Raw genomic sequence first — 24,673 nt, forward strand, 5'->3', positions numbered from 1 at the left:
GAAAGAGAGAGAGAGAGAAAAAGAAAAAGAGAGAAAAAGAGAGAAAGAAAAAGAGAGAGAGAAAAAGAAAAGTGAGAGAGAGAAAAAGAAAGAGAGAGAGAAAAAGAAAGAGAGAGAGAGAAAGAAAGAAAAAGAGAGAAAAAGAAAAAGAGAGAGAGAAAAAGAGAGAAAAGAAAAAGTGAGAGAGAGAGAAAAAGAAAGAGAGAGAGAGAGAGAGAGAGAGAGAAAGAAAAAGAGAGAGAAAAAGAGAGAAAGAAAAGAGAGAAAAAGAAAAAGTGAGAGAGAGAAAAAGAAAGAGAGAGAGAGAAAAAGAAAGAGAGAGAGAAAAAGAAAGAGAGAGAGAGAGAAAGAAAGAAAAAGAGAGAGAAAAAGAAAAAAAGAGAGAGAGAAAAAGAGAGAGAGAAAAAGAAAAAGAGAGAGGGAGAGAGAGAGAGAAAAAGAGAGAGAGAGAAAAGAGAGAGAGAGAGAGAGAAAGAGGAGAGAGAGAGAAAGAGAGAGAGAGAGAAAGAGAGAGAGAGAAAAAGAGAGAGAGAGAAAGAGAGAGAAAGAGAGAGAAAAGAAAAAGAGAGAGAGAGAGGGAGAGAGAAAAAAAAGGAAGGAAGGAAGGAAGGAAGGAAGGAAGGAAGGAAGGGAGAGAGAAAGAAAAGAGCGAAAGAAAAAAAAGAGAGAGAGAGAGAGAAAGAGAGAGAGAGAGAGAGAGAAAGAGAGAAAAGAAAAGACAATGATATGCATACCACCTGCATTACGTTTCTATTACTTAGTTATGTTTTTATATTGATTATGTGACCTCTTGAACAACTGAAATATTTGATCAACTGGCACCCTCCTGGCCCATAGGTACTGGATAATAAAACTTTTCCTGTATTTCTGTTTAGGGTAGAGAGTGCTGCTCTCACCATAAATGTCTTGCTCCAAGTTCTATTTTAAGGCTTAAGCATATAAAATAAAACAAAACTGAACAAAATACTGCCCACCCATGTCCTTTGGATAATCAAGGTTCGTCTGTAAACAGTTCATCTAAGAAAATGAATAAAACTAGAAAATATATGATCTAAACAATGTTACCATTGACATCGAGCTGTAGTTGCTGTACAACTTCCTTCATTCCTGTGGGAAGTACACTGGAGTAAACTGCATTCAGAGCTTTTGCCCCTGCCTCCAGTTGGGCACACACCAACTCTATAGGTTAAAAAAAAGCCATCAACTAAAATCGCACACAATTTATAATCACCCACATGAAGCCAACAGAACCTTGATTTTTTTGAATATCTATAGAATACATATAAAAATCAGGCATCTTTTAAAGTTGATCAAAGTTGTACGATCAGGTTTAAGTATTAGAACACTGGTAACAATACTCTACCTGGTAGCTGCTTGTAGATTTTTGCTGCATGACACAACCATCTTGCCCTTAACAGCCAATCTTGATTAGATGCTTTCTCTGTGACCAACCTGATAGCAGCAGGAACCATTGAGAGTTCATCTGTCACTTGAACTGCAGTCTTATTGCCATGAAATACAAGATTGTCCATGTTACAGGATTGCAAAACTAACTCAAGATCAGCCAGAGTTAGGGGTCGAGATCTGAATAAGGAAAGGGAGAGAACAACATCCTTTACAGACATCGTATGATGAATTGTGACAAACATTTGTTTACTTTTGAAAATAATTGGCTCTTGGAAATAAACACAAACTTTCAAGGATATGGATTCTTGCACACTGCTCTTCCTTGCCTTTTGTCCTCAATCTGCCAAATGTGCACAATTTACTCTCAGTCTCTCATTCCTACACTTCCTATCTCTGGCTCATCCTTGTGGTGATTGGTCTCCGAGGTCTTCATTCCATTGTTGTAGCTAGAACTTCTCTGAACTGATAGGTTTTCATCTGTCAGAGAATTTGGATTGTTTGACAAAGTCTTCTTTAGGCATAAATTTAGTGGTAAAATTAGTAAAGCCAACTAGAGACCAAAAAGCGATTTACACATGGTAGCAGGGGGCATGGCTGAGGTATTAAGTGAATACTTTACAGTTACAAAAAGAGATGCTGACCAGGCCATGGTAACAGAGGAGGATACTCTATCAGCAGAAGAGTTCAGAATTTTAAGGAAGTAGTGTTGGATTGACTGCTGGTACTCAAAAGTTGAAATGACACTGGGACCAGAGAAATGCATTCAAGGATTGAGAAGAAAGTCAAGGTGAGAATTGAAGAGGCACAGATCATATTTTTTCTGGCATCCCTGAAAAAGACTGACGACCGGAGAATTGAAAACATTATGGCCTTGTTGAAGAAGGACAGTAAAGAAAAGCGCAGCAATTATGGTCCAGTCAGTTCAATGTCACTGTTTTTAGAAGCTTCCTCAACAACTATTCAGGATAGAATTTGCAGTCACATGGAAAATGGTGGGTTGATTACAGAAAAGTCAGCACCAGTTCTTGAAGGGAAAAAAAAATCATTCATGACTAACTTGAGTGAGTTTTTGAGGCAGTAACAGAATAGCTTGATGAGAGTATTAATGATATGGTGTACATGGACTTTCAAAAAGTGTTTGATTTAGAACCACACAACAGATTTGTGAGGAAAGATAAAGGTCATGGAATAAAAGGGTTAGGAGCAAATTAGATACAAAATTGGCTGAGTGATAGGTAACAGCATAATGGTTAAGGGCATTTTGTAGTGGAGCTCTCCAGAGATCAGTATTTGGACCCTTGCTTTTCCTAATTTATATTAATGATCTGGACCTTGGAGACAAGAGACAATTTCAAAGTTTGCACATGACGTGAAATTTGGAAAACTTGTAAACTATCAGGATGAAAGCATGAAACTCCAACAGGACTCCGATAAGTTGGACCTTGAGCAGCTGGGGAAAAGCTGCCAGAGGAAGTGGTGGAGGCTGGTACAATTGCAACATTTAAAAGGCATTTGGATGGGTATATGAATAGGAAGGGTTTAGAGGGATATGGGCCGGGTGCTGGTAGGTGGGACTAGATTGAGTTGGGATATCTGGTCAGCATGGACAGGTTGGACCAAAGGGTCTGTTTCCATGCTGTACATCTCTGACTCAAAGATTCTAAATGGCAAGTGGAGTTTAGTACAAATAGGTGTGAGGTCTTGCATTTTGGAAAGTCAAATCAAGGTAGGAGTTTCATGGTGAATGGTAGGGCCTTAAAGGAATATAGTGGAACAGAGGGACCATGGAGTTCAGGTGCATGGTTCGCTGAAAGTAGAGTCACAGATAGACAGGGCAGTGAACAAAACTTTTGGCACACTGGTCTTCATCAGTCAGAGCATTGAGTATACAAGTTAGGAAGCTACATTGCAGTTGTACAGGATGTTGGTGAGGCTGCACTTGGGAGTATTATGTTGAGTTTTGGTCACACCTTGCTACAGGAAGGATGTTATTAAACTGGAACGAGTGCAGAAGAAATTTACAAGCATTTTGCCAGGATGCAAAGGACTAAGTTATAGGAAGATGTTGGACAAGCTAGGACATTTTTCTTTAGAGCGTAGGAGACTAAGGGGGGAATCTTACAAAAGTGTATAAGAGGGACATAGATAGGGTGAAGGCACTCAGTTTTTTTCTCAGGGTTGGGGAAATCGCTGACTAGGAGGTCAACAGTTTAAGGTTAGAAGGGAAAGAATAAATGGGAATCTGAGGGGCAACTTTACTTTACACAGGAGGGTGGTATGCATATGAAATGAGCTGTCAGCAGAAGAGGTTGAGGCTGGTACATCAACAACATTTCAAAGGCATTTGGACAAATACATAGATAGGAAAAGTTTAGAAGGATCTAGGCCAGGTACAAGGAAATGGGGTTAGTGTAGAAGGACATTTTGGTCGGCATGGACCAGTTTAGGCCAAAGGGGCTATCTCCGTGCTATAGGACTCTATGACTCTAAGTTGGTGAAGTGGGCAATAGATGGTAGGTAATGTTTAATGCAGAGAACTATGAGGTGATGCGTTTTAGTAAGAAAAGCGCTGAAAGACAAGAAAGAAAAGGTGCAGATCTTAAAGGTATCTGTAGGTAAGAGCAGAGAAACCTGGTTGTGTATGTGGCCAGAGTATTGAAGGTGGAGAAAATAGTTAATAAAGTGTAGTGTCCTCAGCTTTATTACTAGGGGCAGAGATTGCAGGAGCAAGGAGGTGATGTTGAACTTGTACAAGACACTTGTTTGAACTCAGCTGTGTAAAGTTGTGGGCAGCGCTAAAAATGTGTTGCTGGAAAAGCACAGCAGGTCAGGCAGCAACCAAGGAACAGGAGAATCGACGTTTCGGGCATCAGCCCTTCTTCATTCCTGAAGAAGGGCTGATGCCCGAAACTTCGATTCTCCTGTTCCTTGGATGCTGCCTGACCTGCTGCGCTTTTCCAGCAACACATTTTCAGCTCTGATCTCCAGCATCTGCAGTCCTCACTTTCTCCTTAAAGTTGTGGGCATCACATTATAGGAAGGATGTGAATGCAATGCAGACACAATTTACAAGAATAGGTCCAGGAAAATTTCAAATGAAGACTGATTGTAGTTGGGACTGTTCTCCTTCGAGAAAAGGTGGTGGTGAAGAAGAAATCTGATAGAGTTTTTCAAAATTACAAGTGTGCTGGATAGACAAAGAGAAACTGATCCTCCTCGTAATGGAACAAGAATAGAGTCATATCATTGAATCTCTTCCTAGAGTGTAGGCAGGGCACATTTGGCTCACTGTGTCCACACCAACCCTCCAAACTGCATCTCACCCCCTACCCATCCCAAGGCTAAGCCACTTAAGCCTGCCCATCCCTAGACACGATCAGGATATTTAGCATGGTCAATCCACCTAATGTGTACATCTTTGAAATGTAGGAAGAAACCGGAGCACCTGGAAGAAACCCATGCAGACACGGGCAGAATGAACAAACTCCACACAGACAGACAAATCGCCTGAGGCTGGAATTGAACCTGGGTCCATTGCGCTGAGGGGAGCAGGGCTGAGCATTGAGCCACCATGTGTTTTCACACTGTGGATTGTTAGGGTATGGAAGACACAGCGAGGAAATGTGGTGGAAGCAGGATCAACTGAGGCATTCAAGAGGGTGTTGAACGATTATGTGGATCAAAATAATGCACTGAGGTATGGAAAAAACACCTTTGACACTAGGTAATGATGGAGAAAGTGAGGACTGCAGATACTGGAGATCAGAGTTGAAGAGTGTGGTGCTGGAAAAGTACAGCCAGTCAGGCAGCATCCAAGGAGCAGGAGAGTCAACATTATGCTCAAAACATCGACTCTCCTACTCCTCGGATGCTGCCTGACCAGCTGTGCTTTTCCAGCACCACACTCTTCAACTCGGTGATGATGCTTATTTGAAGAGCTGATGTAGGCAGCATTGGCCAAATGGAAGAAGTATTGTAAAAGCTGCGCTGTAACAATGTTGTGCTTTGAGTGTTGAAGTTCCAATGTTACACCTGCGCTATTATAGAATTGTCATGAATGGTTCCTCAACAGATCAAGAAGCAGAAAAGTTAACCAATGGACTTGGTTTTATTTTGTAAACTGTAATATATTGCATCGATTAGTGTAAAATGTTGTATTCAATAATGAATGCTTTCCACAGCTGAATATATGCAAATTTCCAATTTGCAAATTACTCTCATCTATACCTTTACTAAGTCAGTTTATTTTGTGTTTCTGTCCAGGGAGCATTTGATTGAATTTCATATTAGTATTCAAACAAAAAGGAGCATAACATACTCCATTAGAAAATACCAGGTAGTATTTTAAAGGAAAACAAATTCTTGGAAAACTGCTTAGATCAAGGACAGGTTGGGCTAAAGTTAGTTGTTGGAGCATAATTTATTATGATCAATTCCTGTGGCAAGGGCCAATACCTCTTAAGAGAAAATCAGGTAGATATTTCAAAGGATGCAACATATTTAAAAAAAAAAGGATCTAAGTTCATAGCAAAAGCTGGAGATTATGTGCAAACTGTTCCAGTGCGGAACTGCTGGACAAAATCTGCCCAAATAATATCTCCAAGTATCTACAGAAATTCCAAGTAGCCATGATGCATTAAATGCTCTTGTCACCCATGTAAATTTAGTCCTCTATCAGGACTGCAAATCTGTCCCAAACTGTGGCAAAGTAATCTAATAGAAGCAAAATAATCACAACCTGGACTCAAACAAACCAACAAAATAGCCAAGATTTAATTAAATGCAAAAGATTGTGTTTGAGATCCTCAGTCATATTTTCATATAAAATTTGATACTGTCAGTCTAGGCTAAACTGCTATTCTACAGCAAAGTCTCATGTCAAAGTGAGAGGTTGGCTTGACTACATACCTCTTCTTATATGCAATTTCTTCCATGACATCAAAAAAAAGTCATATCCTCTGATCAGTTTTTTTTTTAGAAAGATCCTTTCTTTATATTTTGTCTTGTAATGGTGAGGTTGTTTTAGTGGGATTACATTCATAGAGTCATACAGCATGGAAGTAGACCCTTCAGTCCAACTGGCCCATACTGACCATGTCCTCAAACCAAACTTGTCCCACCTGCCTGCACTTGGTCCAATTCCCTCCAAACTTTTCTTAGTCATGTACTTATCCAAATGTCTTTCAAATGTTGTAACTGTACCCACCACTTCCTCTGGAAATTCATTCTGCGAATGAACCATTCAAAAACATTTGGCCCTAATCTTGAAATCACCCACCCTAGGGAAAAGACATCTGCTCTTCACCTTACCTAACCGAAGCAGACAGAAATGAAGCCGACAGCAGGATAGTTGAACACACAGCCCAACTAGTATCTGCCACCATTTCTGCTAGATTGGAATCAGCTCTCATTCTACTTCATCTAATACTGGCAACACACACTGCAATCTTCTTCCTTCCTGTTATCTGACTTCTGCTGCGATACATCTGTACGATTTGCCTCAAATGAATCCAAGTGGATATTCTTCTCATTTTTGTACTGGTGTTTATTGCATCAAATACTTGTCGTCTGCTCAAAGTGCATTTGTCCTCCCAATGAGCTAAAATGCAAAGACCTTTCTGGATTATCTCGATGTCTTTCAAGTACAACCTGATTTGCAGAATGTCAAAGCATCTTTCTTGCAGATCTCCTTGGTGGAGCTCCAATGGGTTTTATCCAGATAGGAGAGGCCCATAATTAACACAAACAGCAGTAGGCCACTCGGCCCCTTGGGACTGCTTTGCCATTCAATAGGATCAGGTCAGTTCTGCAATTGCCTTCCTCCTGAACTGAATCACATCATACAGAAACATTTCTATGCCAAATACAGATCAGGTTACTTCATTGCTCAAGATGATACAAGAGGGAGATAGTGACATCGTGGTAACATCACTGGATTAGTAATGCATAGAACATCAGGCTAATTCTCTGGGGATCGAAGACAAAGTGCTGGAGAAACTCATCAGGCCTGGCAGCATCAATGGAGAGAAAAGTCCAACGACACTTTGCCAGGACTGACAGCAGTTGGGGGAATGGTGGTAATATAGCCAGACAGGCAGGGACACAGAAAGGCTTGCTGATAGTGAGCCAGGGAATAAGTAATAAAAGTTACCTCAGCTGTTGGCACGACACCACATCTTAAAAATCAGCCAACCAGCCAAATAAGCTAAATTGATGCCTAGAATAAAGTAAATGCTTAATAGATAATAATGTTTTGGGGCCAATGATTTGAATCCCATCAGGGCAGATGGCGAAATTTGAATTCAATTAAGACCGCCTGGAATGGAAGACTAGTCAACTGGCAAGCATGTAACCACTATCAAATGTCACAAAAAACCCATCTGATTTACTGCTGACCTTTAAGCAAGTTAATCTTCCATCCTGGCCTTGTCTGGACAACTGTTGCCTCTTAGCTACCCTGTGAAATAGCCTAGACAGCCAATCTGTTCAAGTGCAACAAATGCCAGACTTGCAAGTGATACTCACAGCCCATAAAAGAATAAAAAACACTCCTAATAAGCTGAGTACATCTCAAGTAACCTCCACTTATTGCAAGTGACAGCAAGTAGTCATTTATCACCAGGATACACATGAAATAGTGATATGAAATAAATGATGCCAAGTAAGATTACAATATGTATTGGCATCAATTCAATTATAGTGAAGTGGCTACATTAATATAACATGGTCTTTCCCCGAACGCCTTCAGCCCACCTGTTATTGCTCAGGCTCAGTCGGTTTAAACAGTAGGACAGGACCTGTCCATCTCGATGAACCATGGACAACATTGATTCCTCTGCTGCAAACACTACTGATGGAACAGAATCCGGCCACAATCCCAAACAGACCAAGGAGTCACCCCAGGACTCGGAAGACGTCAATTTAAGTTGGTGCTTCTCCACCAGCTCTCGTACTTGCTGTAATACAGTGATTTTACTTTCAGCTCAGTAATTATAACCAAGGCAGAAAAACTAAAAGTTAGCTTCACAGGTTCATAATCATTTTAAGAGGACTTAAAAGCGACTTGCCAGGTTGTACATGTTTCAATACACAACAGGGACTCTAATCTAATTTCCCACCAGGTTTATTTGGAAGCACTAGCTTTCTGAGCACTGCTCCTTCATCAGGTGGCTGTGGAGCAGAATCGTAAGATCCTATCTTATAATCCTGCTCCACAGCTACCTGATGAAGGAGCAGAGATCCAAAAGCTAGTGCTTCCAAATGAACCAGTTGGATGAGAACCTGGTGTTGAGAATTTTAACTTTGTTCACCCCAGTCCAACACCAGCACCTCCACATCATGATTCAAACAACAGCATACGTGACCACTCACTATTTGCCAACATAAAATATACTTTCACGACATCTTCCACTAAAACGTTTTTCAGTATAAAGTGAACTTCCTTCAGAAAAATAAGACCTTAACCCTCACCTCTTGCTGAGCTTGAGCAGACTGTGAAAGGGCAAAGACTTCTGTGCAAGCTTGATGGAATGCGTCCGCCAGACTGAGACCATGTTTCAGCTGCTGAACAATAAGGACGGCACAGTGGAGAAGCGAAGAGATGGAATAAGAAGTGCCTTTATAGCAAAGAAAAGGAGAAATAGCTTAGGTGGTAAATCAATCTTTCACAAGCCCACAAGCTACAGAGTAACCGGAACCAAACATTTTACATTTACAGTTCTAATAAAACCTAAGCAACTGAGCAAGCTGCAAAGTTCCAATTCAACACTTGTACACTCCTATTCTTGTCAGATAGTGCAGCTCGAACCACAGTTTATCAAGAAAATGTGAATTTAATCAATTTAAAATACTCAATTTACCTGCTGCAATTTCCTTTACTTCGGAATACAATTTCATCAATTCAGTGCACATTTCTTCTCCCACAAAACCAAGGCCATGTAACAATGTTTTAATGTCCTGTTTATCTAAAGGGTCAGCACTGAGTTCATCTGCAACATAAATCTCAATTCCACGATTTCTCATGGCCCGAGAGATTTCCCCATGTGCTGGATCCATGGTCATAAAGAGTCTATTTTTAAATTTTAAAAAAAGGTAAACGTGAAAATTGAAAATAGCATTAGTCAATTGTTATCATTTGGACATTCCTACTTTCTATAATTGACATAAACCAAAAGTGATCTTAAAAAGGCTTGCGAGCAGAGTTCAACAGGATAATGTAGCAACAAATTGTAATACAAACTGGTCTTCCATTTTTGAGGCCAAGAGATAATTGAATGCAGAATTAGGAGGAGTAGAAAGATCACTCAAAAGGGAATTGGTTAGCAATATATTTAGCAAAGAAAGAAAAATATTTTTTCACTGGAGGATTGGACAAGGCTGGACAGGAATGGAACACACATTGGTAGAATTTTGATTTGCCCAATACTTTTGATTTTAAAAAATATTGAATACATTAAGTTATCAGACATACACAGAACTCCACACAAGAAACACCAGTTTAAAACATAAGCTTACACAGTCACGTACAACACTAAAACCAACCACATTAACGCCTGAAAGGATTTATGGGCAGTTGAAACATAGGGTCTTCTACTGCATTTTGATTAACAAGACAGAAAAGCTGAGACAACGTTCATTGTACATAAAATTGCATTTAACTTCAGGCCAGTAACATACATCCCTGGTGGATTTACTCATGCCCCCTCAAAAATACAAACTGCCCCTGTGACTGCACTAATAAGTATTTTGTAAGAAGTAGTAGTAGTAGGTTGGCTCCACTTATAATTCAGACTGGCAGTAAAATACACCAGCAAATGTGGACTAAAACAACTGGAAATAATCACAAATCTGTTCCTTTTGCCAGTGTTGAAATCTGAATCGGCTGAGGCTGAGCAGAAACTTGACAGAAGTCTAAAGTTATGAGAAGCAAAGATTGGAAAAAATCAAGCCTGAGTTAATATGCTTAAAACCAGGGGACATGCATTTAAGGCAAGAGGGGTAAGTTCAAAGGAGATGAAAGGGGCAAGTTTTTTTTTCAAACCACACAGAGTGGTAGGGTCTGGCTGAGAGGGGTGGTGATGGAGGCAGGTGCTACAGGGGCATTTAAGGGACTTTTAGATGAGCACATGAATATTCAAGGAGTGGAGGGATATGGACCCAAGGGCAGAAAGAAGGGATTAGTTTAATTTGGGATTATGTTCGGCACAACATCGTGGGTCGAAGGGGACGTTCCTGTGCTGCACTGTTCTGTTACCAAAAAACAGAAAACAACTTCACAGCATACCTGAAATTTGGGTGTGGAACAATTGTTGGGGTGGTGCCATCAATCACTCCTCTTTCACTAATGGTAAGCACTCCTCCAGGTTCCAAAAGAGCATTGAGACGATCAAGCACAGAAGGACTAAATAAAAAGGTACAAAATGGATTACATGATTAGCAAATGGTTAAATGTACATTTTATCCCAACAGTCCCTATACACCAGTACAACCAATCCACTTGCAGCTATATTTACAGCAGCTGCGAGCTCTTGGACCTTTGAAACTACGATACCAAATGTGGATATGAAAAGAAACATGATCCATTTTCCCTACATTTTACGCAAGCATAAAAGCAATTAATTCATTGATACAACATTTATAAACAAAAGATTCAGAATCTACAAAATTATGGCAGTGTAATGTATTTTCCAGATATAAATTTTACCTGCAGAAGTTAACATTGTCCAGTAGTAGCCAATCACCAGAATTCAAAGCCTGAACAAGCATCCCATCAACCCACTCAAAAGTACCACGACTTTGGCCGTCCAAGAATTCACTGTGTTGGTGCTTAAAATGGTGGAATTCTGAGATCAAATCTGAAAATTCTGAAGCACCAAAGAAACAGAATATTTCTACCAATTACTTAAGACATAACACGGTTTAGAAAAGGCAGCAAAATTAATATGCAATTAAACAATAATTTCACAGGAGATTTATTAAATACATAAAACCTTCCTACCATACCCAGCATACATTAAAGGTTGAGATTCATAATGTGTTCCACCAGCGCCACTCAGCTCCTGACTTCATTACAGCCTTGGTTCAAACATGGGCAAAAGAGCTAAATTCCAGAGGTGAGGTGAGAGTGACAGCCCTTGATATCAAGGGCTACATTTGACCAAGTGTGGCATGAAGGACCCAGAGCAAAAGTGAAATAAATACGTATCAGCGGGCAAACTCTCGCTGGTTGGAGTAATACCTGACATATAGTTAGATGATTGTGGTTGTTGGAGGGTCAGTCATCTCAGCACAGGACATTGCTGCAGGAGTTGTAGGGCGGCACGGTGGCACAGAGGTTAGCACTGCTGCCTCACAGCGCCAGCGACACGGGTACAATTCCCGCCTCAGGCAACTGACTGTGTGGCGTTTGCACATTCTCCCTGTGTCTGCGTAGGTTTCCTCCGGGTGCTCCGGTTTCCTCCCACAGTCCAAAAATGTGCAGATTAGGTGAATTGGCCATGCTAAATTGCCCATAGTGTTAGGTGAAGGGGTAAATGTAGGGGACTGGGTCTGCGTGGGTTGCTCTTCAGCGGGTCGGTGTGGACTGGTTGGGCCAAAGGGCCTAAGTAATCTAATCTATTCAGTTCCTCAGGGTAGCATTCTAGGCCCAACCATCTGCAGCTGCGGCATCAATGACCTTCCCTGCACCATAAGGTCAGAAGCACAGATGCTCACTGACAATTGCACAATGTGCGACTGCTTGAACACTGAAGCAGTCCATGTTCAAACGCTATAAGACCTGGACAATATCCACGCTTGGGTTGACAACTGGCAAGTAACATTCGTGCCACACAAATGGCAGGCTATGATCATCAGGAACAAGAGACAGTCTAACTACCGCCTCTTGACATTCAATGGTGTTACCATCACTGAATTCCCCCACTATTAACATTCTGGGGGTTATCATTGACCAGAAACACAACTGGACTTGCCACATACACCCACAGTGGTTACAAGAGCAGGTTGGAGGTTTGGAATACTGTCATGAGTAACTCGCCTCCTGACTCCCAGAGCCTGGCCACCATCTCCAAGGCATAACTCAGGAGTGTGGTGGAACAGGGTACAGCCCCAAAAACACTTAAGAAGCTTAACACCAACCAGGACAAAACAGCCCACTTGACTGGCACTACATCCACAAGTATCCACTTTCTCAGCAGCAGTGTGTACTATCTACAAGATGCACTGCAGAAATTCAACAAAGATCCTCAAACAGCACATTCCAAACCCATGGAGTATTTTCACCTAGAAGGACAAGGGCAGCAAATATATGGGAAAGCCACCACCTTCAAGTTCCCCTCTAAGCCACTCATCATCTTGACTTGGAAATTTATTGCAGTTCCTACACTATCGCTGGATCAAGACCCTGAAATTCCCTCTCTAAAGTCAACCTACAGTACATGGACTACAGCAGTTCAAGAAGGCAGCTCACCACCACATTCTCAAGGGCAACTGGGTCCGGGCAATAAAAGATGGCCAGCCAATGGTGTCCACATCTCACAAATTAATACATTCTTTAAAAACTGCTTCAAGTGATCAGTAAGATACCCTCTAAATTCCATAATGTGTCATTCCAGATTAATGACTCCGGGCAAGATATGGGAAGGCAAATCAGTGAAAGCCGTATCCCCAGAAGAAGTCAATAACTTTGAAACTGGGAATATCTTCATAGTAAACAATGTGTCTAAATCTATTCAACCAAAACATGTGAGCTGTATAAACAATATTCTGTAATTTGGCCAACACTTTTAAAGTTATTTTAGAATCACAGAATTCCTACAGTGTGGAAGACGATCTTTCGGTCCATCAAGTCCACACCAACCCTCCAAACAGCATCCCACACAGACCCCCCCCCGTAACTCTGCATTTCCCATGGCTACTCCACCTAGGCTGCACACCCTTGGGCACGACGGGCAATTAAGTATGGCTGATCCACCTAATCTGCACATCATTCGACTGTGGGAGGAAACCCATGCAGACACAGGGAGAATGTGCAAAGACAGTTGCACAAGGCTGGAGTTGAACCCAGCTTCCTGGTGCTGTGAGGCAGCAGTGCTAACCACTGAGCCATTCTGCTTCCCATTTTATGTGCTAAGAAAGTCAAATACTTTATTTTTGCAAAACATCACAAATCACATCCTTGCCTTTTAGACATATCCCCTGAAATGCCTACCTGAAGGTGACAGAGTGTTAAATTTGTTGTTAAAACGCTGGAGAAGAATAAGCAAACTCTCCAGTTTGTTCACTGCAGCAGAAGAAATGACAGAATCACGATCTTCATTCAGGCAGTGCGAATGACTGAGAAGGAATGAATTCCAGAGTTTGAGGAGAACACCATCATCGGGGACAGAGTCCACGGAGAGCAGAACATCTCTGGCAACAGCATTGACAACATCTTTCACCTTTTCAAATAAACTCTGCCATGGACGTAAAATATCAACCTGCAAACACAAAGCCAGTTGATATGGTTTTCTCCACCTTCACAATCTTCAATCTTACAGCTTGAGTTGAGGGAAAGAGGGCAATCACCACTCTGCCTCTTTTGATTCAAAATTGATGTTAAGTACACATATTAATAGACTGTCATTTGGCACTACAGAACTCTAGTATTGCTGGAATTAAAAAGACATGTGCTTGAAGCTGATAAATACATGACAAAAGGTTCAACAGCTGGTCTCTTTCTTTTTCAACTCTACTCATAAATAAAAAACAACAGAAGTAATGGACTAGGAAGAGATTTCAAAAGGATTTACTGAAGGTCAAGTTCCTTATACAAGGTCACTGGCAATATTGAATAAAACTGCAGTGTTACAAAATGTCCAAAGGTATGGCATGATAGATATATTAACAAGTACCATGCAACAGTAGACGACAACAGAGACTCATGTCTCCGAAACAGTTTTGTGTTCACTTGTGCACAAACTACAAGAGAAATAGGTTATAAAACATTTGTGCAAACCAACAACTTGGTTACACTGAATGCAGGCAGATTTTTTTTCCCCCAAAAGTGTAGAAGTTACACTAAAGCTGTTGACCTAAGAAGGAAAGGTTCAATGGGACAATCCCAAAAATGGGAAACCATAGTTGTGAAAAAAGACTGGAGATAATCAGGACTCAAATGCAACAGCAAAGATCTGATACATCTATATGCCTGACTCTGTATGTGTGCTGGCAACACAGAAGGAAAAAAAGAGAGCATATTGCTTCCTATTCAGGAGTCAGAGGATCATTAATTTCACATAATTCACAGGAAGTGATTCAGTGACCACTGAACTTTGGGGGATTTTGAAGGAAAGGAGAATTATATTGCCATTGTGAAGAGAACAGCAGCAGGGTTAGTTTTGCATTGTCTAAGAACATGAACAGTCCAGGGGTCAAAAAGCTTCTGTACAGCAAGTTTACCTGGTTGTACAAATGAATTGGCAGCATTTGTGTTTAAAACTGCAATAAAAACAAGCAGTGTTCATAGTGTAAGTTTGCAACTGTACAAATAAAGTCAAAACAATACTTTGAAAATAATATTCAGACTGGTGAAGCAGAGAGGCTTAATTTAAATTTAAAAAGGGACACAAGGTATAAATTCAAATCATGAACTGGTTAAAGCAAAATGAAACTGAAGTGGAAGAAAATTCACAAAACAAACTCATTGAACTAAATCACACGTTCGTGTTCGAAGTGACAAATACATCATTGCAAATGAATTTTGCAAATACTGCAAGCAAACAGAAATATCCTCCTCAGCCTGAGGAGTATCAATTTTAACAAATAAGAGTAACTGAAATAAAAGTGAACAAAACCCATCACCGTATAAATAAATTTGACAGAGGTATGCTGCTTGAAACTCTAATTGCTCCAATGAATACCTCACCTGCTCAAATCCACCAAGTAGCTCTGTTGTGTCCATAGCACTGTTCATTGCCATTACTCTTAAGTTTTGACCTGTCAGAAGAGCTAAGAGCTGGATGAGGCTAGTTTTCCCACAGGCAGCTGGCCCCACTAGAATAACCATCCAGCCCATCTGTGCACATTTCATAATGGACTCCAGTGGCTGAAGCGAATGGTGAAGAATGGACAGCTGCTTGTTTGTCACAGGAATGACAAACCCATTACGAGAAAGTATAGAATAACCAACCTAAAACAAGAAAAAAAAAGGATAATAGCAATGTTTACTATTACGCTCCAACGGCTTGCTCTCCAGGTAACTAAAAGAAAAAGTTGAGCGTGTTCTTTCCTTGTGCAAAGACTGAACACTGATTTACCCGAAAGTATACAAAGCAAAGTCACAAACCTGAACCTGCTGTGGTGTGATGTGGAATTTTCTGGACCCAGTGTAGGGATGAGAGTGAATGCCAACATCTTTTGAAGAAAATATTTCTTTAAATACAGAAAACATCTTGCAGAGAAAGAAAGAGAAATAATATTTTAAAATAGCCAAATCAGTCAGTTGCACAAAGGCAATTTCAACTGCAATTTTATTCTGAAGTGATTATTATGATAAAAGTTAAACAGGTCTTAAATGGAGTTAAAATTCCCCTGTATTATCCATCATTCCCTGATGATCTATCAACACAAATGCACTTGTGCTCCAGTGGAAAGAACAATTTACCAACTAAAAAAGGAGTCAAAATGAATTATTTTGGCTTTAATTCGCATGATACATCTCAATTACCCCTGCATAAAACTAACAGATTTGGGTTACAAGACTGAATATCAAAGCACTAACTTAGTGTCCTCAGAAGGCTTGAAAAATACAAAATAGGTAACAGTAGGCCATTCAGCCCTTCCTGATGAAGGGATTTTACCGAAAACGTCGATTTTCCTGCTCCTCAGATGCTGCCTGACCTGCTGTGCTTTTCCAGCACCACTCTAATCTACATTCAGCCCTTCAAGCCTGCTCCACCATTCAATATGACCATTATTGATCATCCAACTCAGTGTCCTTCTCCCGTTTTATTCCAATATCCTTTGATCACTTCAGCCCCAAGAACTACATCTAACTCTTTCTTGAAAGCATTCAATGTTTTTGGCTTCAACCGCTTTCTGTGGCCAAGAATTAAACAGGCTTATCACTCTGACTGAAGAAGTTTCTCCTCATCTTAGTCCAAAATAGCCTCACCATTTTCTTAAACAAAGATCCCGGATTCTGAACTCTCTAGTTATTAGGAACATTTGTCTTGAATTATACTTAATTAAGTTTCACACAGCAATCCCACATTCAACAAAAATTCTCAAACTCAGAAAAGACATACAAGTTATATAATGTATCTTCCAACCGAAATGCAAAAGATTTTTCATGACATAGATTTACTTTTACTGGTAACGGGCAATTTAAATAAACTGCAAACCATTAAAGATCAGTCAACATGCTTACGTGGTTTCTGTCTGCATTGGATCGCATTCGGTCTGTATATACCAAAGCAACATGCTGGCCTGGATCATAGCATCCAGGCATCTGGTCTACCAACATCAGCTGGCACCACCGAAAGAGATCCCGCAGGTTAAACTCCCACGGTCCTCCTTTCTGTCCCCATTTTCTTTCCACCATTACTTCTTGGTTAATCTTCCAAAAACAAAAAGAACTAAATTAGGAAGTGTTCAGAACTTTTTATTTAATCATGTATTCTAAGCAAAAGAATAGAGGATCCTTTACCTTGTAATTAAACTGAACCATTTTGCTGACAATATTTTTACCAATTGCAGGAAACATGGTGTCAGCAATGTACTCCATATCTTTAACTGAAAGCTGATCCACATAAACCTATAAAATAAGATCATTATTAGCCTCAAAACAGAACATTACACACAATTGCCAAGAAGGCACAGAAATTATTCCAGGTATGTTCGGCATTACTTTGTGCAGTTGAATTGCTTTAACACATTCTTTACACATTGATAATGGTATTTATTTGTTTGCCAAAGTGTTTCAAAAAGAAAAACTTACTGCTGCATGTAAAATGACAGCAAAGACCAATCTGTCGGCTCAAGTTTCACTTTTGTATTTAAGTTCATTTAATACCATTACAGCTGTGTTCAACAAGCAGCTTATACACCTGTATAAAAATGATTCACATGAAAACATAGGTGGCCTGATTAGCAGGTTTGTGGACCACACAAATATTGGAGGAATTATGGATAATGAGGAAAGTTTTAGATTAGATTAGATTAGATTAGATTACTTACAGTGTGGAAACAGGCCCTTCGGCCCAACAAGTCCACTCCGCCCCGCCAAAGCGTAACCCACCCATACCCCTACATCTACGTTTACCACTTACCTAACACTATGGGCAATTTAGCATGGCTAATTCACCTGACCTGCACATCTTTGGACTGTGGGAGGAAACCGGAGCACCCGGAGGAAACCCACGCAGACACGGGGAGAACGTGCAAACTCCACACAGTCAGTCGCCTGAGGCGGGAATTGAACCCGGGTCTCAGGCGCTGTGAGGCAGCAGTGCTAACCACTGTGCCACCGTGCCGCCCACAAAGTTGTCAAAGAAAACAGCAGTTGAGCAGAGAAATAGCATATGGAATTAATCTGGACAAATCTGATGCGATACATTTTAGAACAAAGAAAAGTACAGCACATGACAGGCCCTTTGGCCCATGAGGTTGTGCCGAGGTTTAATCCTAATGTAAAATATAATAACTTAACCTACGCACGCCTCACCTCACTGCTCTCCATGTCCAGCAATCGCTTAAATGTCCCAAATGGCTCTGCTTTCACCACCACAGCTGGCAACACATTCCATGCATTCTCAACTCTCTGCATAAAGAACCTATCTCTGAGGTCTCCTCTATACCTTTCCCCTAAAATCTTAAAACTGTGACCCCTCGTACCCGTTAATCCTGCCCTGGGGAAAAATCTCTGGTTATTGACTCTATCTATTCCTCTCATTATCTTGTATACCTCGATCAGGTCTCCTCTCTTCCTCTTTCTCTCCAGAGAGAAAAGTCTGAGCTTTTTCAATCTCTCTTCATAATGCAAACCCTCCAGTCCAGGCAGCTTCCTGGTAAACCTTCTTTGCACCCTCTCCGAAGCCTCTGTATCTTTCCTATAGCAGGGCAACCAGAACTGGACACAATATTCCAAGTGTGGTCTCATCAGGGACTTGTAGAGCTGCAGCAAAACCTCATGGCTCTTAAACTTGATCCCCCTGTTAATGAAAGCCAAAACACTATATGCTTCCTTAACAACCCTATCCACTTGGGTGGCAACTTTGAGGGATCTATGTACTTGCACACCCAGATCCCTCTATTCCTCCACACTGTCAGGAATCCTGTCTTTAATCCTATATTCAGTATTTGAGTTTGACCTTCCAAAATGCATCACTTCACATTTATCCAGGTGGAACTCCATCTGCCATTTCTCAGCCCAGCTCTGGATCCTGTCTATGTCACACTGCAGCCTGCAATAGCCCTCGATACGATCGACGGCACCTCCAACCTTTGTGTCATCTGCAAATTTACTAACCCACCCCTCAACCCCCTCATCCAAGTCATTAATAAAAACTACAAAGAGCAGAGGCCCAAGAACAGAGCCCTGCAGGACCCCACTCAACACTGATCACCAGGCAGAATACTTTCCATCTATAACCACTCTCTACCTTCTGTCAGCCAACCAATTCTGAATCCAGATAGCCAAATGTCCCTGCATCCCATACTTCCTGACTTCATGAATGAGCCTACCATGGGGAATCTGATCAAATGCCTTGCTGAAGTCCACATACACAACATCCACTGCTCGACCTGTCTGGTCACCTCCTCGAAGAACTCAATGAGATTTGTGAGGCATGACCTGCCCCTCACAAAGCCATGCTGACTGCCTTTAATCACGCTATCCTTTGCCAAATATTTATAGATCCTATCCTCAGAATTCTTTCCAAAACTTTGCTGACGACAGACATAAGACTGACTGGTCTGTAATTGCCAGGGATTTCCCTATTTCCCTATTAAAAGAGTAACAACATTCACCTCCTTCCAATTTTGGGAGGTCAAATGCAAGAGAAAAAGTAAATAGTAAATGGGAGGACTATTAGGAGCATTATTGCACAGAGTAATATTGGATCAAGTCCATAGCTCTCTGGAAGTTGCAACACAAATGGCAAAGGCAGTGTACAGCATGCTTGCCTTCATCGGTCAGGGCACTGGGTATAAAAGTTGGCAAGGCATGTTGTAACTGTAAAAAGCTTTAGTTAGGTCATCTTGGGAGAAATGTATGGAGTCTGGTCCCACACAATAGGAAAGATGTGGGAGCTTTGGGGAGGGTGAAAAAGGAGTTTCCCAGGATGTTGTCTGGATTGATGTGTATTAGCAATAAGGTGAGGTTGGACAAACTTGGCTTGTCTTCACTACAGCATCAGAACATGAGGGGCGACCTGTTTGAAGTACACAAAATTATGAGAGGCATGGACAGGGTGGAAACTTCAAATACTAGGAAGCATAGGTTTAAAGTGAGAGGGGGAATGGTTAAAGGAGATAGAGTCATAGAGATGTACAGCATGGAAACAGACCCTTCGGTCCAACCCGTCCATGTCGACCAGATGTCCCAACCAAATCTAGCCCCACCTATCAGCACACAGCCCATATCCCTCCAAACCCTTCCTATTCATATACCCATCCAAATGCCTCCTAAATGTTGCAATTGTACCAGCCTCCATCACTTCCTCTGGCAGCTCATTCCATACATGCACCACCCTGTGTGAAAAGGTTGCCGCTTAGGTCTCTTTTATATCTTTCCCCTCTTACCCTAAACCTGTGCCCTCTAGTTCTGGACTCCCTGACCCCAGGGAAAAGACTTTGTCTATTTACCCTATCCATGCCCCTCATGATTTTGTAAACCTCTATAAGGTCACCCCTCAGCCTCTGATGGTCCAGGGAAATCAGCCCCAGCCTGTTCAGCCTCTCCAGCCTCTCCCAGATTCTCCAACCCTGGCAACATGTGTGAGATAAGATTTTTTTTTAAAATAAGAGAGTATTAGACACCTGGAATGCATTGCCAGAGAATACGGTAGAAGCAGATAGCAAAGTTTAAGAGGTATTTAGACACACACTTGAACAGGCGGGGAACAGAGAGATTTGGTATATGGGCAGGCAGATGGGAATAGTTTAGGGTGGCTTCGTGGTCAGCGTGGACATGGTGGACTGTAGGGCCAGTTCCTGCGCTGTACTGGTCTATGTGGAAAGGATAAAATCACTGTGGAATTTGCTTCAAGGTTATCAAAGGGGAAGTGTCAAAATCACCTCACCCGACTTGCAACAGGGTGGCACGGTAGCACAATGGTTAGCACTGCTGCCTCACAGCACCAGGGACCCGGCTTCAACTCTTGCCTCGGGCAACTGTCTGTGAGGAGTTTACACATTCTCCCAGTGTCCGCATGGGTTTCCTCCGGTTTCCTCCCACAGTCCAAAGATGTGCAGGTTAGGTGAATTAGCCATGCTAAATTGCCCGTAGTGTTAGGTGAAGGGGTAAATGTAGGATTGCTCTTTGGAGGGTGGGTGTGGACTTGTTGGGCCAAAGGACCTGTTTCCACACTGCAAGTAATCTAATCAACATAACCTTTTCAATCAAAATAAAAGCTCAGCAGCTAAGAACCTGCACATCTTTTATTCATTGGTACTAATGACGCCAAATATCTTATCGCAAATCTGTAAAACAGGTCATTTTTGGGCTTCAGTGGAAGACCTCATGAATTACACACGTTTCTTGCCTTACCTGTGTGAATCGGTTGAGGAAAGACTTGGGGAGGCCCTTCCTGCCACCTCCTTGGTGATACGGATTCTGACAGCCAAAAATCTTGGTCCTGTTATGTTCCACAACGAAGCGACGGCCCAACTCGGGAATAAGAATGTCAGCACGATGGTCAAAGCAGGAGTTCAGCCCCTCTAGCACAGACTGGGAAGCTAGGTTTAACTGAAAGAATAAGGTTGACAATTGTTGCTGACTTTATTAATGTCAATCAGAGTTTGTTTCTAGATTATTGTTGCTGGCAATAGTGAAATGGCACTGTGGAGTTCAAAATTTGGGTATTAGTCCGGATGGGGGACACATTTTAAGAGCACTGAATACAGAGCTGTGTGAAATCATCAGACATTTTGTGGTACTTAACAAATGCACAGAACATTTTGCACAACAAGAACAGAATATGAGCAGCTAAACTCACGTTATATTTCAAAATACTAGACATACAATTACTAACAAAATATTAAGAACTGAAAACCTAATGCCCAAACAGCCTTATAATTCATGATGTTATATTCTACTGATTCTAAAAATCACATGTCCCTTAGTCTATGGAATGAAGCCATCACGTAAGACAGGGATGTGAAAATAGGTGGGAAATAAGGAAATTTCCTCCGTCTTACAGAATATTGAGCAGCTTGCCTTGTAATCCTCAGATTGACTACTGCAAGATGCAGATTTGGATCGAAAGTTCTTCATTCCATGAATTCCTGATCAGTGTCAGCCCCCGTTAGCAGGGATTCTTCCATACTTATAACCAGGTGGGGTAAAAAAAAGTGATAAAACCAAATTGACCTATTTTGCAGTCATGGGTATGTGACAGGCTAACACAGGATCTGTGAACACATTGGTCTAACCATTTAGTGAAAGGACAAAGAGATGGAGATGAAGGGAACAGAAGAGTGCAAAAACCCAACATTTCAAAGACGCAAGTAAGCCATTATATCCAGTAACTGCAAATTAACTTTGGCTGTTACTCAGCAGTACATAGCAAAACCAAAGCCCTCAACGCATTCAGGATATTACTGTTACTAGTTCCTGTTCCAAAGTGTAAAAAAAAAACAAAAACTCACATCCACAGGAGTAACCATCTATGATGGTCACACATCTGTGCTGATTTTAAAGTCTTGTAGTTAGTCTAGTTACACCACATGGTGACTAGTTTAAATCAAATTGTTTCAACAACACTCACCTCATCTAAGACAATCCAATGTCCAGCCTTGAGGGCTGCAAGCAGAGGGCCATCACGCCAGGCAAATTCACCTCCTTTACCTCCTTCAACTGGCAGGTCTGTCCCAAATAAGTCAGTGACATCCTGCAGGAACAGGAGACAGTCAATAATCAATACAGATCGTAGGCACACCAAAGTGAAGAATCACAACAAAACGCAATCTGTGTCATTGACTTTAATTTTATTTGGTGTAGAAATCTCTGACTGCAGACAGGAGAAAATAGATAGAGTCACAGATGTACAGCATGGAAACAGACCCTTCGGTCCAACCAGTCCATGCCGACCAGATGTTCCAACCCAATCTAGTCCCACCTGCCAGCACCCGGCCCATATCCCTCCAAACCCTTCCTATTCATATACCCATCCAAATGCCTCTTAAATGTTGCAATTGTACCAGCCTCCACCACATCCTCTGGCAGCTCATTCCATACACTTACCACCTTCTGTGAGAAAAAGTTGCCCCTTAGGTCTCTTTTATATCTTTCCCCTCTCACCCTAAACCTATGCTTTCTAGTTCTGGACTCCTCCACTCCAGGGAAAAGACTTGGTCTATTTATCCCATCCATGCCCCTCATAATTTTGTAAACCTCTATAAAGATCACCCCTCAGCCTCTGACACTCCAGGGAAAACAGCTCCAGCCTGTTCAGCCTCTCCCTATAGCTCAGATCCTCCAACCCTGGCAACATCCTTGTAAATCTTTTCTGAACCCTTTCAAGTTTCACAATATCCTTCTGATAGAAAGGAGACCAGAATTGCACGCAATATTCCAACAGCGACCTAATCAATGTCCTGTACAGCCGCAACATGACTTCCCAACTCCTGCACTCAATACTCTGACCAATAAAGGAAAGCATACCGAACACCTTCTTCACTATCCCATCTACCTGCAACTGAGGAGAAACTTCTTCACCGAGAGAGTGGTGGCTGTGTGGAATGCTCTGCCCCAGAGGGCAGTGGAGGCCCAGTCTCTGGATTCATTTAAGAAAAGAGTTTGATAGAGCTCTCAAGGATAGTGGAATCAAGGGTTATGGAGATAAGGCAGGAACAGGATACTGATTAAGGATGATCAGCCATGATCATATTGAATGGTGGTGCAGGGTCAAAGGGCAGAATGGCCTACTTCTGCACCTATTGTTTATTGTCTAACTCCACTTTCAAGGAGCTATGAACCTGCACTCCAAGGTCTCTTTGTTCACCAACACTCCTTAGGACCTTTTCATTAAGTGTATAAGTCCTGCTAAGATTTGCTTTCCCAAAATGCAGCACCTTAAATGCAAAATTTATCTGAATTAAACCTCATCTGCCACCTCTCAGCCCATCAGGTCCAGATCCTGTTGTAATTGGAACTAACCCTCTTCGCTGCCAACTGTGCAGCACTGAACAGTCACAATTTTGAGAGTTATTGTTCCCCTCGACCTGACCAGGGATATTAAGCCACACTGCTGACACAAGTTGACCTCAAACCCAGACTTGCTAGCTCAGAGGTAGGGGCACTACTACGGTGTCACAAGAATGCTTAAGTCACAACTTTATATAACTTCCTAAGCCAACAATGCTAAATATTGACTTATTGCAATGAAGTGTCACATGGGGAACACGTAATGCCATTGAGCCATGAATAAAAACACAATCTGTGCACTCAAATCATTTCCAACCAAATTAAATTCAATACACTACAAGAGATCTGTTCTTTTACCTCTTATCTAAAACTTATTGCTATTTTTCCCATATTTCAATATTGGCTATATTTAGAAGTCAGTTCATAAGATGAAACATTTTAGGATGTCCACATATTATGCAGATAATTTCAAATCAACCTGCTCAGTTTTGATATCACATAAAAGGTTGTGTAAAGCACAATACAGATACTGATTATGAAACAATTCAACTTGTTTAAAACAAAAGGTCGAGAATATTGCTTAAATGGAGCAGGCTTGTGGAGCGCAAGTGTCCAAAAAGATGTTAGTATCCTTTATCCAGGAGTCATAAAGCTATCATGAAGGTACAGCAAGCAGTTAGGATGACAACTGGCATGTGGGCATTCATTGCAAAGGCATTGGAGTGCAGGAGTAAATGATGCCTTACTTCAACAGTTTAAAACCTTGGTGAGACCTCACCTGGCATTTTGTATATCCTTATTGACAGTTTTGGTCTCCTTATATTTTCAACAAAGGATGAGCAATAGATATTCACAAAATGAATCCCTGGGATGACAGAATTGTTCGATTTGGAGACACCGGAGAGAATAGAGATCTCATTT

At 41.3% G+C, this 24,673-nt stretch overlaps 1 protein-coding gene across 5 annotated transcripts in view; it reads right to left on the reverse strand.

Annotated features, from left to right (window-relative positions):
- The window catches only part of mdn1 (midasin AAA ATPase 1), a 189,269-nt gene that overhangs the window by 90,408 nt on the left and 74,188 nt on the right, over window positions 1-24,673 (reverse strand). For all 5 annotated transcript variants that reach the window (XM_072553757.1, XM_072553755.1, XM_072553754.1 and 2 more), the window contains exons 37-50: window positions 22,374-22,496; window positions 21,155-21,352; window positions 17,093-17,200; window positions 16,814-17,002; window positions 15,731-15,835; window positions 15,311-15,574; window positions 13,616-13,883; window positions 11,111-11,270; window positions 10,691-10,807; window positions 9,267-9,475; window positions 8,878-9,023; window positions 8,161-8,363; window positions 1,364-1,584; window positions 1,066-1,179 (exon numbers count right to left, since the gene is read on the reverse strand). In XM_072553757.1, coding sequence (XP_072409858.1) covers window positions 1,066-1,179; window positions 1,364-1,584; window positions 8,161-8,363; window positions 8,878-9,023; window positions 9,267-9,475; window positions 10,691-10,807; window positions 11,111-11,270; window positions 13,616-13,883; window positions 15,311-15,574; window positions 15,731-15,835; window positions 16,814-17,002; window positions 17,093-17,200; window positions 21,155-21,352; window positions 22,374-22,496 — 2,425 coding nt within the window. The remainder of the gene's footprint in view (window positions 1-1,065; window positions 1,180-1,363; window positions 1,585-8,160; window positions 8,364-8,877; window positions 9,024-9,266; window positions 9,476-10,690; window positions 10,808-11,110; window positions 11,271-13,615; window positions 13,884-15,310; window positions 15,575-15,730; window positions 15,836-16,813; window positions 17,003-17,092; window positions 17,201-21,154; window positions 21,353-22,373; window positions 22,497-24,673) is intronic.

This window comes from Chiloscyllium punctatum, chromosome 3 (genome assembly GCF_047496795.1).
Source record: "Chiloscyllium punctatum isolate Juve2018m chromosome 3, sChiPun1.3, whole genome shotgun sequence".
NCBI lineage: Eukaryota > Metazoa > Chordata > Chondrichthyes > Orectolobiformes > Hemiscylliidae > Chiloscyllium > Chiloscyllium punctatum.